The sequence below is a fragment of the Rutidosis leptorrhynchoides genome, chromosome 3 (assembly GCF_046630445.1).
Source record: "Rutidosis leptorrhynchoides isolate AG116_Rl617_1_P2 chromosome 3, CSIRO_AGI_Rlap_v1, whole genome shotgun sequence".
NCBI lineage: Eukaryota > Viridiplantae > Streptophyta > Magnoliopsida > Asterales > Asteraceae > Rutidosis > Rutidosis leptorrhynchoides.
The window spans coordinates 527,075,155-527,088,266 of NC_092335.1; the positions used below are offsets into that span (position 1 = coordinate 527,075,155).

General features: G+C 33.4%; 1 protein-coding gene across 2 annotated transcripts; it reads left to right on the forward strand.

Moving 5' to 3' along the window:
• The first annotated feature begins 2,608 nt into the window (after positions 1-2,608).
• On the forward strand, positions 2,609-10,384 carry LOC139898356 (uncharacterized methyltransferase At2g41040, chloroplastic-like). Of its 2 annotated transcripts, XM_071881088.1 has the most exons (9): positions 2,609-2,879; positions 3,226-3,326; positions 3,416-3,556; positions 3,924-4,005; positions 6,336-6,529; positions 6,615-6,726; positions 7,027-7,122; positions 7,873-8,005; positions 10,053-10,190. In XM_071881088.1, the coding sequence occupies exons 1-8, from the start codon at positions 2,700-2,702 to the stop codon at positions 7,996-7,998; spliced, it is 1,032 nt and encodes a 343-aa protein (XP_071737189.1). In that variant the 5' UTR covers positions 2,609-2,699; the 3' UTR covers positions 7,999-8,005; positions 10,053-10,190. The 2 variants fall into 2 exon arrangements, with proteins under 2 accessions (XP_071737189.1, XP_071737188.1); XM_071881087.1 differs by lacking the exon at positions 7,873-8,005 and having other exon boundaries at positions 10,053-10,384.
• Positions 10,385-13,112: the final 2,728 nt, after the last annotated feature.

Sequence of the window (13,112 nt, forward strand, 5' to 3'; positions counted from 1 at the left end):
TATTACTAAGTATTGTAATTATTACTATTATCATTATAATTAAAAATATTAACCATTATTATTATGATTAATACTATTATCATTATTATTATTCTTAAAAGTGTTATTAATATTATTTTTTATTATTGTTAAAGTTTATCATTTAAGTATTATATTTATTATTATTAATATATGTATTATTATTAAGATTATCATTTATGTAGGTATCATTAACAATATTATTATTATTAAAAATTTATATAATTATTACTAAAAGTATCATTATTTTAATTTACCATAGTTTTCATAAAAACTATTATTAATATTATCATTATTATTAGTAGTAGTATTAAAATTATCATTCTTATCATTATACTTATTCTAGTATTATTATAACTATTATTTTGTAAACAAAGTATTGTTTATAGAAAAAGATATATAATACAAAACTTAACTATATTAATATTGTTATATACAAAATAACATCATATAAATTATTAATATAAAAATTACACCACTAATAATAATATAAAAATTTGTTCGATTTCTATTAAATGTATTAATATACATAATTGGATATAGGTTCGTGAATCCGAGGCCAACCTTACACTTATTCAATGATGTTATATGTATTTTTACTACAAAATACAGTATGGTGAGTATATAGTCCCTTTTAAACTCTAAATATTTTGGGATGAGAATACATGCATTTTATGATTTACGTTATGGACACAAGTGATCAAAAATAAATTCTATGTTGAGTTGTACCATGGCATAATTCTTTATACTTGGTAGCTAATATTTACATGAGGAATGTAAACGCGAATCCTGTTGATAGATCTATCGGGCCTGACAACCCCAACCGGGCTGGACGAACAGTTTTCAACGGTTGCACAGTACTTCGTTTCTGTATACTACACTTGGTACGGTGTAGCGATTATTTAAGAATATGTTGCGATGATTTAAATGTTAAGTATGGTTACCAAGTGCTCAACTACTTTTACATACACTTGCGAGTGTATTATGTTTAAATATATGAAATCTTGTGGTTCATAGTTATAACGCTGCTAGCATCAAACCTATATCTCACCAACTTTATGTTGACATTTTAAAGCATGTTATTCTCAGGTACGAATTAAGTCTTCCGCTGTGCGTTTGCTCATATTAAGGACATTACTTGGAGCCGATCATCGCAATGGGACCAAATGTTGATGACTCCGTCCAGGTGGCTAAGGACGGGTTGTTAAAGATATGGTAGTTGAAAATGGAGTTAATGATACCCCACAAACTGACCAACTGGCCTTTAACTCGTCCACAAGTGAAATTACCAAAAAGCCCATTAAAATATCTCATTAAAACAGCGAAAACCCGGCTACAGTAGGGAGTGCGCGGCTCGCACTAAGCTCAGATTGCTCTCTGACTTCTGTTTAACTGCACAATCATTCCCACACTTTATGTACTCTAAATACTCTGCTGTACAATGAAGATTTAGGTCTTACAGTAACGAGTTCGCGCTTCGGATGAAGAGGATCTTGGAGATTCCGACAACAAATCTTGGCTTTTTGAAAGTCTCGAGAATGAAGGCTCGCTTCCTACTCATGTGTCGGGTATTAGGATTGGTAACGCTTCGATGAAGGTTTCATCATATGCGATTGAAAATCGGGGAGACGAGAAAATTAATCTTTTTAAGGTTGATGGTGTGGTTGTTAAGCCGATCATAAAGACCCGAAAAGGTAAAGCGGTTATCGGGTAAAATTTTGAGTGGTTTTGGTTTCCTTTCTTTGTTTGAAGTTTTTGGGTTAGATTTGGATTTTGTTTTGGGTGTGATTCTTTGATTGTATCTCGTGTGCGTTTTACTGTTACGGTTGCTTAAGGTTCGGGCTTAGTTAGCTTACCCTTTGTTTAGTCTTACGGAAAGTTTTCTGCTTCCAAGTCTTAGTTTGCGTCTGGATCAATTGTATTTTGTTCGTTTTTTCATCGATGAAAATATGTCATCGTTATTGTATATATACTATTTGGCTACTAAAGGTTGGTCGTTTTACGAAGATAAAAACGACATCAACCAACAAACTTTCAAAAAACCACCCAAACTATGTTAGACGTGCAAAATTTTCAGGAGTAAAAGGTGTAAAATCATTATCTTATTAAAAACATTTAAACAAACTCCACCCAAATTTTCAACTGGCCGTATCTTTCCGCTCGCCGCAAGTTAAATTTGTCCGACTTCACCGTTCAATTTGAAATATTTTTAAGAACACAACGCAACTATCTATGTACGAAACGGACTGTTTTTAAAAAACGTTAAGTATTTTAGGAACGCGAAGTCCATTAGGTAATACCCGTAACAATGCGTTTTTAATTTTGTAAATACATAACACTACGTTAAATATGAATATGCAAGCCACAACGCGCGGGCTGATCCGAATCTCGTTTAAAAGAAAGAAAAAAAAAAGAAAACTAAAACTTACACGGCGGTGGTTAAAGAGTGATGATGTGGGAAGTAAGCATCCTCACAGAACCATCAAATAAACCCCTATTTTTTCAGTTGTGGTTTCTTGATCACCACAAAAAAAAAAAAAAAAAAAAAAAAAAAAAAAAAAAAATTTCACGAAACAAGAACAAAAAAGTTCATCAATATTCATCTCCATCATGAAAATACCTTTATATAGGCCTATTTATATACATTCATCACCAATACAACAAAAAAGTACCCAAGAAAAATGGCTTCAACTTCATCGTCATCTGTAAATCATTTGCTTCGCCCATTTCATCATCGCATTTCATTAATTCCTAAATCCCCATCTCAATTTAAGCACCTCCAGTTTCAGTCTCCATCAAACAATCCATCTTTAAGTGTTCAAGCAACTTCTGATCTTGTTGGAGTTGTTGATACTGTCTCGGTACTTCCTTTTCTTTCTTTTTTTCTCTATCTGGCATTTACACAAACACTTGGTGTGCATTCAATTTATTTACCTTTCTAGTTTGTTTCTTGATATTTTTGGGATTGAATTGAATTATTCTGAGTGTATATCTCTATGTCAGTAAGTTTATGATTTTCATAACGTTGTTATATAGTGAATTAGTCCCATTAATTGTTATATAGGAACATTAATCCGCATTAAGTCTTCATTTTTGCTGCAATTATTACGAAGTTCGTTGAACTTTATGTAGTAGTTTCTGGCTGATAAATCAATGGATAGAAACCTCTATTGTGGGCATATCATATAAATTGTCTTATGATTTCAGGAAGCGATTACTCAGCTCCAAGAGTTAGGGGAAGCTGAATTATTTGCATGTCCTGTTTGTTTCGAGCCACTTATTAGAAAAGGCCCTCCTGGTTTCAACGTGTAAGTTAAATCTTAGGCAATTCTTTTGTTGTTTAATGAGCGTGTCATAAATTGGAGTTGTTTTACGTTATGTATTGGAAAACTTGCAGGCCAGCAATCTACCGTTCTGGTTTCAAATGTAAAAAGTGCAATAAATCATATTCGAGCAAAAACATCTATCTTGATCTTACTGTAACTGCTGACACAAAAGAATATGTTGAAGCTCAGCCATCTCGGACTGAATTATTTCGGTATGTATATGCTAACTGTTTGATTTTATTCAGAGGTGGCAGATGGGCGGGTCGAGTATGTTAGGTTAACTTGCAAAACACTTTTTTCATCATTTACTTAATTTATTTGAATAAGTTATTAAGAAATTTAAGATTACTAAAAGAATATTGTTATGAAAATAATGTTAATCTTTGAATTAAAACAATGTAGGAAGTTGTATGCATGGCATGCTTTCTTGTTAGCTAACCATTTTATTTTATTTGATATATTTTAGATAAAACACAACATATATTTTCAGTAAATTGTCGAATTCTATTAAATCGCGTGAGTTATATTATGTCGTTTGGCACACTTTATGCTAATTTTGGTCCTCATTTTTTTTGTTAGGAGCCCACTGGTTTCGTTTTTGTATGAAAGAGGATGGCGTCAAAATTTCAACCGCAGTGGTTTTCCTGGTCCAGATGAGGAGGTTAATTCAATTTGTTTATTATTATTATTATTATTATTATAATTCTAATTGTTAAGGATCACATAGTCCAATGAAATTAGCAATTTTACAAATTAAAGTGCACAAGCCAACATTATAAGTTAGGGGAGGCATAATTTGTTGCAAGATAATAATGATAAAAAATACTAATATAATTACAATCTAAACTCTCAAGACAAAGTTTGTTAAAATCGATCCAAACGTATCCTATCATTCATAAGTTTCATTCCGTTGTTCCATTAGCTAAAATATACGGGAACTCAACTATATGAAACCAATAATATAAATTCTGATCAACACTAATACGTGATTAAGAGCATAAACATTACACATCGACATCTTAATCAAGTTAGTGGCGTTTCTTGTTCATGTTGGTTGCTTTTTGCACTTTTTTGAGATTAGGATGTGTTGGTTTTTGGTGTGGAGTATTGGTGGTGTTGGTTTTTGGTGTTGGTTAGGGGTATTGATGTGTTAAAATATAATTGGGTAAGTATTAAAAAGAGATAAAAATAATATTTTTAAATTAATAAAATATTAAAATATTAAAAGCAAGGCACGTTTCTTCTCCAGTTGCTTTCAAACTGACGCGAACCAAATAGCTCGATTCAACGCTTGATACGGGAGGTTGGAGGCGTTTCTTTGTTGCCACATCAACACCTTGTGGCGTTCCTTTAGACCGATACAAGTGGTCTTAGAGTTAACATTAGATAAGACCTAGTTAATCCAGAATTTAAACAAGGAAAGGTTAAGATAAAAAGAAAATTACTGAAGATAATAATATTATCACAAGTCCCATGCCCATTTGTCAATAAAAATAATTAGCCGGTCGACGCTAATAAGTCAGGTCAAAGTCAGTCAAATTCGGTCCGAGTATGTCTGAGTCGGTCAAAGTCAAGGTTGGTCAAAGTTATGCCAAAATTGTAATATTTTTTGTAAGTCAGATTTTGTGCCCTATACATATGTTTAAAATATCTATGATATCTTTATATGTAATATATATGTGTTAATTATATATATTACTAAAAGTCAACATTAGTCAACGTCCGACTTGATCCCGACTCGACCGGCTAGACGTTTCAAAGTCCAGACCGACTCTTCTCCGTCTCGCGACTTTTCCATCCTTGATAATTATTAAAAATGATTTAGAATGGAAGAAAAACAGAAACGTAAAATAGAACAGAGAACATAAGACATGTTTCTTTTATGAAATGATAATTAATTACTATAAGCAATTTCCAGTTTCATGACAACAGATTTATTGTATGTATGTATGGGTAAATTAGAAGGTATCAACAGTTACAAAAAATTACAAGTGTGAGCATTAGAATAGTGGGTTAAAATTGCATACTACATTGGTTGAATAGGGTTATGTTATGAAAAACCTGTTATTTATGACTAAAAGTTGTTTCGGGTTATGTTCTATCTCCAACTGGTCAAAAGAGTAAACAGAAAAAAGAATATGTTTTAAAGGTAACGGGTTACATAGATCGAAAGTCACCAAAGTGTTTATTTACATCCATTAGGTTATCCTATTTTACCATTGTTGAAGGGAACTTTAGTTGTTTGACATATAGTCAGATACTTATTTCAAACTATTTAGCAAAGGCAAACACTATTTTATATATATATATATATATATATATATATATATATATATATATATATATATATATATATATAGTGGTAGGATCAAGAGGGAAGTAACCAAGCGGGGGGAAGCAAAATTTTTATTTTTTTTTTCGTTTTTTGAAAAAACTTTGTTCACGAACATTATAGATGGGATGAAAATATGAACATTTAGTAGAGACACTTTGTGATAAATGTTTTTATTTTGGCGGGAAAACGCTCGAAGAAGTAATATATAACAATTATCGTGTTTTTCGAGCGTATGTTGAGGTTTTAGCTATTAGGGTTTAGATATTAGGGTTTAGATATTAGGGTTTATAGGGTTTAGATATTAGGGTTTAGGGTTTAGATTTAGGATTTAGATTGAGTTTTTAACACGAACGGTTTAGAGTTTAGGGTTTAGGGTTTAGGGTTTGGTGTTTTGGGTACTTCACGAACAATATTAGCTTGAATTTTATTTTTGTCGATCGTTTTCCCGCCTAAATAATAACATTCATCACGAAGTGTCTCTTCTAAATGTTCATATTTTCGTGTGATCTTGTTGCCGGAAATTTTTTTTCCAAAAAAACGAAAAAAAAAAATTTGTTTCCCCCCGATTGGTTACTTCCCCATTGATCCTGCCCCTATATATATATATATATATATATATATATATATATATATATATATATATTTTTGTCTTTCAGTTCAGTATGGCTCAGGAGTACTTTAAACCAGCAGAAGGTGGAACTTTAATAGATGTTAGTTGCGGAAGTGGTTTATTTTCCCGCAAATTTGCAAAATCAGGGACCTATTCTAAAGTTGTAGCTCTTGATTTTTCCGAAAATATGCTCCGTCAAAGTTATGATTTTATTAAAGCCGATGATACACTTGTAAAATCGTAAGTATGATCTATTGACTACTGCTAAGTTCTATTTCTGAATAATTTTTTTATGTACTTAATTCATGTTTATTTAAAATTATAGCAATCTTGCACTTGTAAGGGCAGACGTTTCCCGACTTCCATTTTCATCAGGTTCAATCGATGCAGTTCATGCTGGTGCAGCTTTGCATTGTTGGCCATCTCCTTCTAATGCAGTAAGATGCTCATTGACTAATTGACTTTAATGGTCAAGTTTATTAATTTTCATATCCTTAATTACCACGCACTAACCAAACTTTAAACTTGTTATGTGGTATAAAGTAATCATCAAACGTATTATTTGATAATCTTCATAGTCTCATAACCGTTTCTTGTTGGATCTATACTTAGTCCTTTCAACCTTAAAGGCAAACTATGTGTTGGTTTTCTGGATTGAAGAAAATCAATAGTTATCAACTTCAAAATTTCTATGTTTTGTGATATTCTTGACTTATGGACTCGAGCTTTTTTTATAGATTGCTGAAATCAACCGTATATTACGAAGCGGTGGTGTGTTCGTCGGGACGACATTTTTAAGACCATCTCCTGCAATGCTAAGGCCATTTAACCGGGTAATGAATTTTTCTTGATTTGTGTATCCACACCAAATAGAGATGGCAAGCCGAAATGAGTCATTTAACCGGGTTGGGTTATTTAGTCTTCGTTGAAATGAGTCATTTTAGTGCACGCCAAAAATGGATCAGAACTGGTTGCTTTGCTAACCCACGAACACTTTATTCTGATCTTTTTTAAAATTTTCCAATATAGTTAATATGTGCTTTAGGTTTACAAAAAATATATATAAATATATAATTACAATAATTAAGTCTTAGAACTAGTTAATCAAAGAGATACAATGCATTAACACTAGACTACAGACGACTTTTAACGCGTTTGGCCATTTGGCTCGACTATAATAATTGACCTGTTTGATATTGATACAAAATGCAAATCGATGCATTCATAAGTGAACAAGTCGAACCTCTTGCTCATAATTTTCTTCCTTTTTTAAGTATCTCTTATACACGTTAAGGACTCGCCTAATTGTATGATTTTCATGATTGTGTTTGCTGAGGTTCATATCCCCAATAACTGGTATTTTAGCAAATGTGATTGTATTACATCCATTTAATAAAGAGATGCAAACTTTAATCAATAATTAACAAAAATCTGTATAAATGTGAAACCTTGGTGCACCTAGACTTCATTGGCTTTGTTAGGATTTTGGTAACAAAGTGCAAAAGAGTGTTTCCGTCTCGAGCTTGTTACATTGTGGTTACTTGGTGATTAGTTTCCCTGAAATAGTTATTGTTGCGTGACAGAGTTCTGGAAATATAAGCTATTTGACAGAAGAAGAGATTGAGGACTTGATAAAAGCTTGTGGTCTTATAAACTACACATGCAAAGTTCAACAAGCTTTCATCATGTTTTCTGCACAGAAGCTTTGAAAACTTCGCTAAGCATCTTTCCTTTTTGCCTATTTTCATGCTACACAGAATACACAGAACATGAATTGATAGGAGACTAAAAGTCAAAACCTTAAACATTTAACGTCAAAGATTATACCTTTGAGCTATATTTTATCAATACTTCTTGAGATTACATCAACTTGAACTTTTGAAAGTCACTAGTGCATTTTGGTCCATTCAAGTCTGATATGTGTTTTCTACACTTACTTTTCTTGAATTAAACTAAACCAATTTAACACACAAATGCAGGCAACTATTCCTGATCAGTGTGGTAAAGATCTAGCAAGTACAAGTTTGTCCACACAAAGCAATGTATTCAGGATTTAATTAACTAATAATTATCCTAAGAAAATGTTGGATTTGTTAGAGTTTGATTAAACTGGATACAGAATAAGAAATCCTTAACGATTAAAACCGATTAAATGTCTAATGAATTATAATCAAATCACTCAAATTTGACTAACATTAATCTCGTTCAAATAACTAGATTATATAAGGATTAAGCTATTGAGATTCAACTTGGATTAAATTCACATAAAATCCTAATTACAAAGATCATTCAATGCAATTACACGAATGTGATGTTCAATTTACCATTCAATTACCAATTGCACTCACATGTAATTGTCTAGATCACCTAAGTGTCGAAGTACAAATTGTTTATCATTAATTATCTCACAATAACTGGTCAACAACTTATATAATCGAATTAAAGCAACAAACATGAACAATAATGGTTCTATGATCAAACTCAATAACACTTTAATCACTTATATTATATAATCCATAAAGTAGAACAATCCAACCAATAAAAATTTCACATCCAAGCAAACATCAATGATTTAGCTACTCATAATCAAAGATAAATCAACCACACACAACCACACACATGATAACAATAGAATTCATAATAATCTCGCAAAAATTAATGAGTAACAAAGTACTAATAGTGATAGATGATCAAATCTTCAATCCTAGATTAAAAGCCCTTTAGATTTGGTGAAGAATGGCTTTTGACTCACCGAAATCGCCCCAACTCTAGCTCTTGTTTTGTCCAAATTAGGTTATCATCAACTGCTGCTCGGAACCAGGTTTAAAAGCCAAATCAGGCCTGCCCCGCCTTATCTCGCGTTCGCGAGATTTCTTGTGCCCACAGGCTTGCGTTCGCAAGACTATATATTTGGGAGTTCGTTTTTTATTTTCTCGCTTCACGAAGAAGTCTCGACTTGTACCTCGCGTTAGCGAGCCAAAATGCCCTTCCAGGCTCGTGAAAGGAAAGATTTCAGGACCAGTTCAAGCCTAGAAAAAGTCTGTAACATTTAGCTCAAACCCCACTTCGAACCGAAACCAACTATGATGATATTTTAGCTCCGAAACACTCGTAAATCACCAAAACAACCAAATAACATCCCCGATCCATAAAGCACAAACTTCAACAATTATCAACTCTAAATCCTCAATTATGAATCGAAATAAATATAAATGGAACCCGATATTGCGAAGATAATTATGTATAAACCGAGCAATATCAAAGGGCCGTTGAAATTTCTTTGGTCTACTAGAACGTTATAAAATACCTAGCTACTTGATGGTAAGAGTACTTTTAGGCTTCATGTTGATATTCTATCCTACTTTTTGGTGATGGATGATGATTTTTCCACCATCAAAACGGATACATCCATCACAATTGTTCATTATGTACTTGTACTATACAAGTACAAAATGCACGATTGCGGTGGATGTATCAATTTTGATGATGGAAATATCAATTGCCTTCATGATCGATTTAATCAAAGAGATCTTATGAAACTTATGAAATGTTTAACATGTGTTTGTGATAGATCTATAAGGGTGTGTGTGTGTGAGTTCGTTGTTTAAAAGATTGATGCATGAAACATTGTAGTAATGTTTATGTGAAATTTTTCTGCGAGGATATGTTCAGATAGTGCTAGAGTGTTTCCACGACATGATAATGTCACATTTTTGTAACGTTATCAATTGTGTTCTGAAATTGTTATTGTTGCGTGTGGCAGAGTTTATCGCAGACTTATGTCAATTTAACCGAAGAAGAGATTAAGGACTTGATCAAAGCTTGTGGACTTTCAAAATACTCGAGCAAAGTTCAGCAATCTTTCATCATGTTTTCTGCACAGAAGCCCTGAATACTTGGTTAACCATCATACGTTATTACCTTGTACCTAAATACCATGATGAATAAATTAATTAGAATGACAATTTCTGTTAGTTTAAGTATTAAACTGCTGAAGAAACTGTATACTTTAATAATTTTTTTGAAAAAGATACAAGAAAGTTGATACTTTTATTAGACGGTGGAATACAAAATTCAGAATGGGTTTGCAAATTATTGTTAAATTTTTGAAGAAAACAAAAGTTGGTTATAAAAATAAAGAGTGCAGAGTGCACTTTCAATATTCAGAGAGTTTAGAGAGAGATCTCCCCTCGTGCGGCTCAAACGCTGACCCTTCTGTTTGTTCTTTACTTTTCTTTTAATTATTTTATTAGAAATAAATTATTATAATTATAATTTTATAAAAAATTCTTAAATTCATATTGACAGTAAATTCTTTTGAAAATGGTTTGTTTGTCCTCCTATAAAGAGATGATTTCTTTTAACATTCGAGTAGTGTTGTTGTGTAGTTACCATAAGTTATTCATATTCATCAAATTTGTATCCAATATTAACATAAGTTTTGCACGAAATTATATTTATCAAGATGTAATTAATTTATGGGTGTAAATCTGATTAAGATAATTTTATTATAATTGTTTTATAAGATATCAAGAAAACAATGTGATACAATTATGATAGTAACAAATAACCTTTTTGAGAAAGAAAAAAAAGTTGAAGAACATGGAAAGGGAGGAATATTTGGTCAGCCCAATGAATTAGGATGGTTTAATATTGTGCAAGGACAAATTGGATATATATATAGATGAATGAACAGAGTCATCACCACTCAGCTCTTTGGATCCTTTGCACGTGACTTACTTTCAGATTTCACAGACCTCACGTGACTACGACTTTTAAACTTTTTACTATACCATCAAATTCAAGTTATCAACGTATCATCACACTTTACCAATCAAATTGTCAGTTGAATTCGAATTAAAGGGTTATAACTTCATCAAATTAAGTTTCTTTTACAGTAACATACACTTGAAAATGATGCTCTATATGGTGGGTTAGGGTTCACTTTGTAGCTGAATTTTCGATACCGTGTTCCTTAGCTCGCCAGCTTTTTCAAGTCAGAGCATTAGCTTTGGGTTTTTTGGGTGACGGGTGCTTTTGTATTTATTGTAATCCTCGTGTATTGTACCAATAATGTAACAGCGCGTCTTACCGTGACCACAATATTGTCCGCACGCTTAACTGCAGAGTTGTCATGGGATCTGATGTGCTTGTAGCCCCAAAACGCGTTGTGTTTGGTAAGGATGAAAGTTACTTTATAAGGGACTCTAACTTTCTTACACAAATTGATGTTGGATGGGGTATTACAAACTCCCCCAATTAGAATCCTGACGTCCTCGTCAGGTTAGAATCCTGACGTCCTCGTTAGGCCGAAACAAATTGATAGCCAGGATCTATACCCCAGGAGATGCACGAGCCGAGTGCCCGTCACACCCCGAGAGGCTAGTGCTCTTGTACCAATAATGTAACATCCGTCTTATCGCGACCACAATATTGTCCGCTTTTCCCGTAGGCGCACGGATTTTTCTTGGTGACCACATGAGGATTTCCCAGGAGGTCACCCATCCTAGTATTACTCTCGCTCGAGCACGCTTAACTGCAGAGTTCTCATAGGATCTGCTGTGCTTGTAGCACCAAAACGCGTTGTGTCTGGTAATGATGGAAGTTACCTTATAAGAGACTCTAACTTTCTTACACAAATCGATGTGGGACGGGGTATTACAAATAATCATATCAATAAAGTTATTTTATTGCCTTTAAAAAAACAAACACTTGAAAATAAGCTTAATAATATGAAAATGTTAGAGTGTGCATTAAAGTATTAAAGTCAACTTAGCTTACTCACCTGAAGTATTAGTATATGTTATATTGTGCTATGTTATGTGACTTGTTGTGGCCACCCTGAATGCCGGGTACGGGTTTAGTAGTTCGGTGGTTGATATTGTCAGCTACGGGTTTTGTAGCGGTAACTAGCTTACATGTGGAGCTGTTAAGAGTGGTATAAACTCTTTCAACATGTAAGCTGGACAAGAGGCGGGAATGAGTCTTTCTGGTTCAGTAGTTACTATTCAGGTAGTATAATTGAATGATGCATTCCCCGCAACCAGATACTATGCGAGGGAGACAGTAACTGAGAACTATCGGTACACTCCAGCCTGATCAGTTAGGAGTTAAAGGCCAGGCCAGGCGGCCGATCCTCTTTTTATCATGACCTTATTTGTGTATTGGCTAGCTTGATGCTTGATGCTTAATGCTTAATGCTTATACATGTTAGGACTGTGTCATTCACTTAGCCTTGTGCTAACCCCTCACTTCCTCCCCTGCAGGTAGGCTTATATCATAGGGTCTTGGGAGGAGCTTGTTGTTGCTGGATATGTTTAAAGGACTAACTATGATGTCTTTTTGTATAAAACGTTTATGTTAAGAATGGTTGTTTAACGTAACACCGGATGATTCATAATAATCGCGTTGTAGTGTAAAATTAATTTTGGTTATGTAATATTGCGTTATAAAGTTTCCGATGCGTATTTTTTTAAAAAGAAAATGGACGGTGTTACAAGTTGGTATCAGAGCGTAGGTTTGGCAACGTGTACACATAGATGTCATGTTCCCAGACCTTCGACATTGAGTCAAACATATCCTTGGGGGATAAGCTAAGTGAATGTAGGGGATTGCATGATAGTCTGTAGGTACTAACGGATTATCCACTAAGCTTTTGTGAGATGATATGTAGTATAGGTAAAAGATGGCTGAGTGACAGAATTTCCAAGCTACACCTACCCCCGGAATCTTTAGAGCTCCTACGGAAGGAGAGGATTCAGAAAATGATCAATAGGAATACATACATCGATTTGAGAGTAAGTTAAAAGAAGCCGGGGATCAG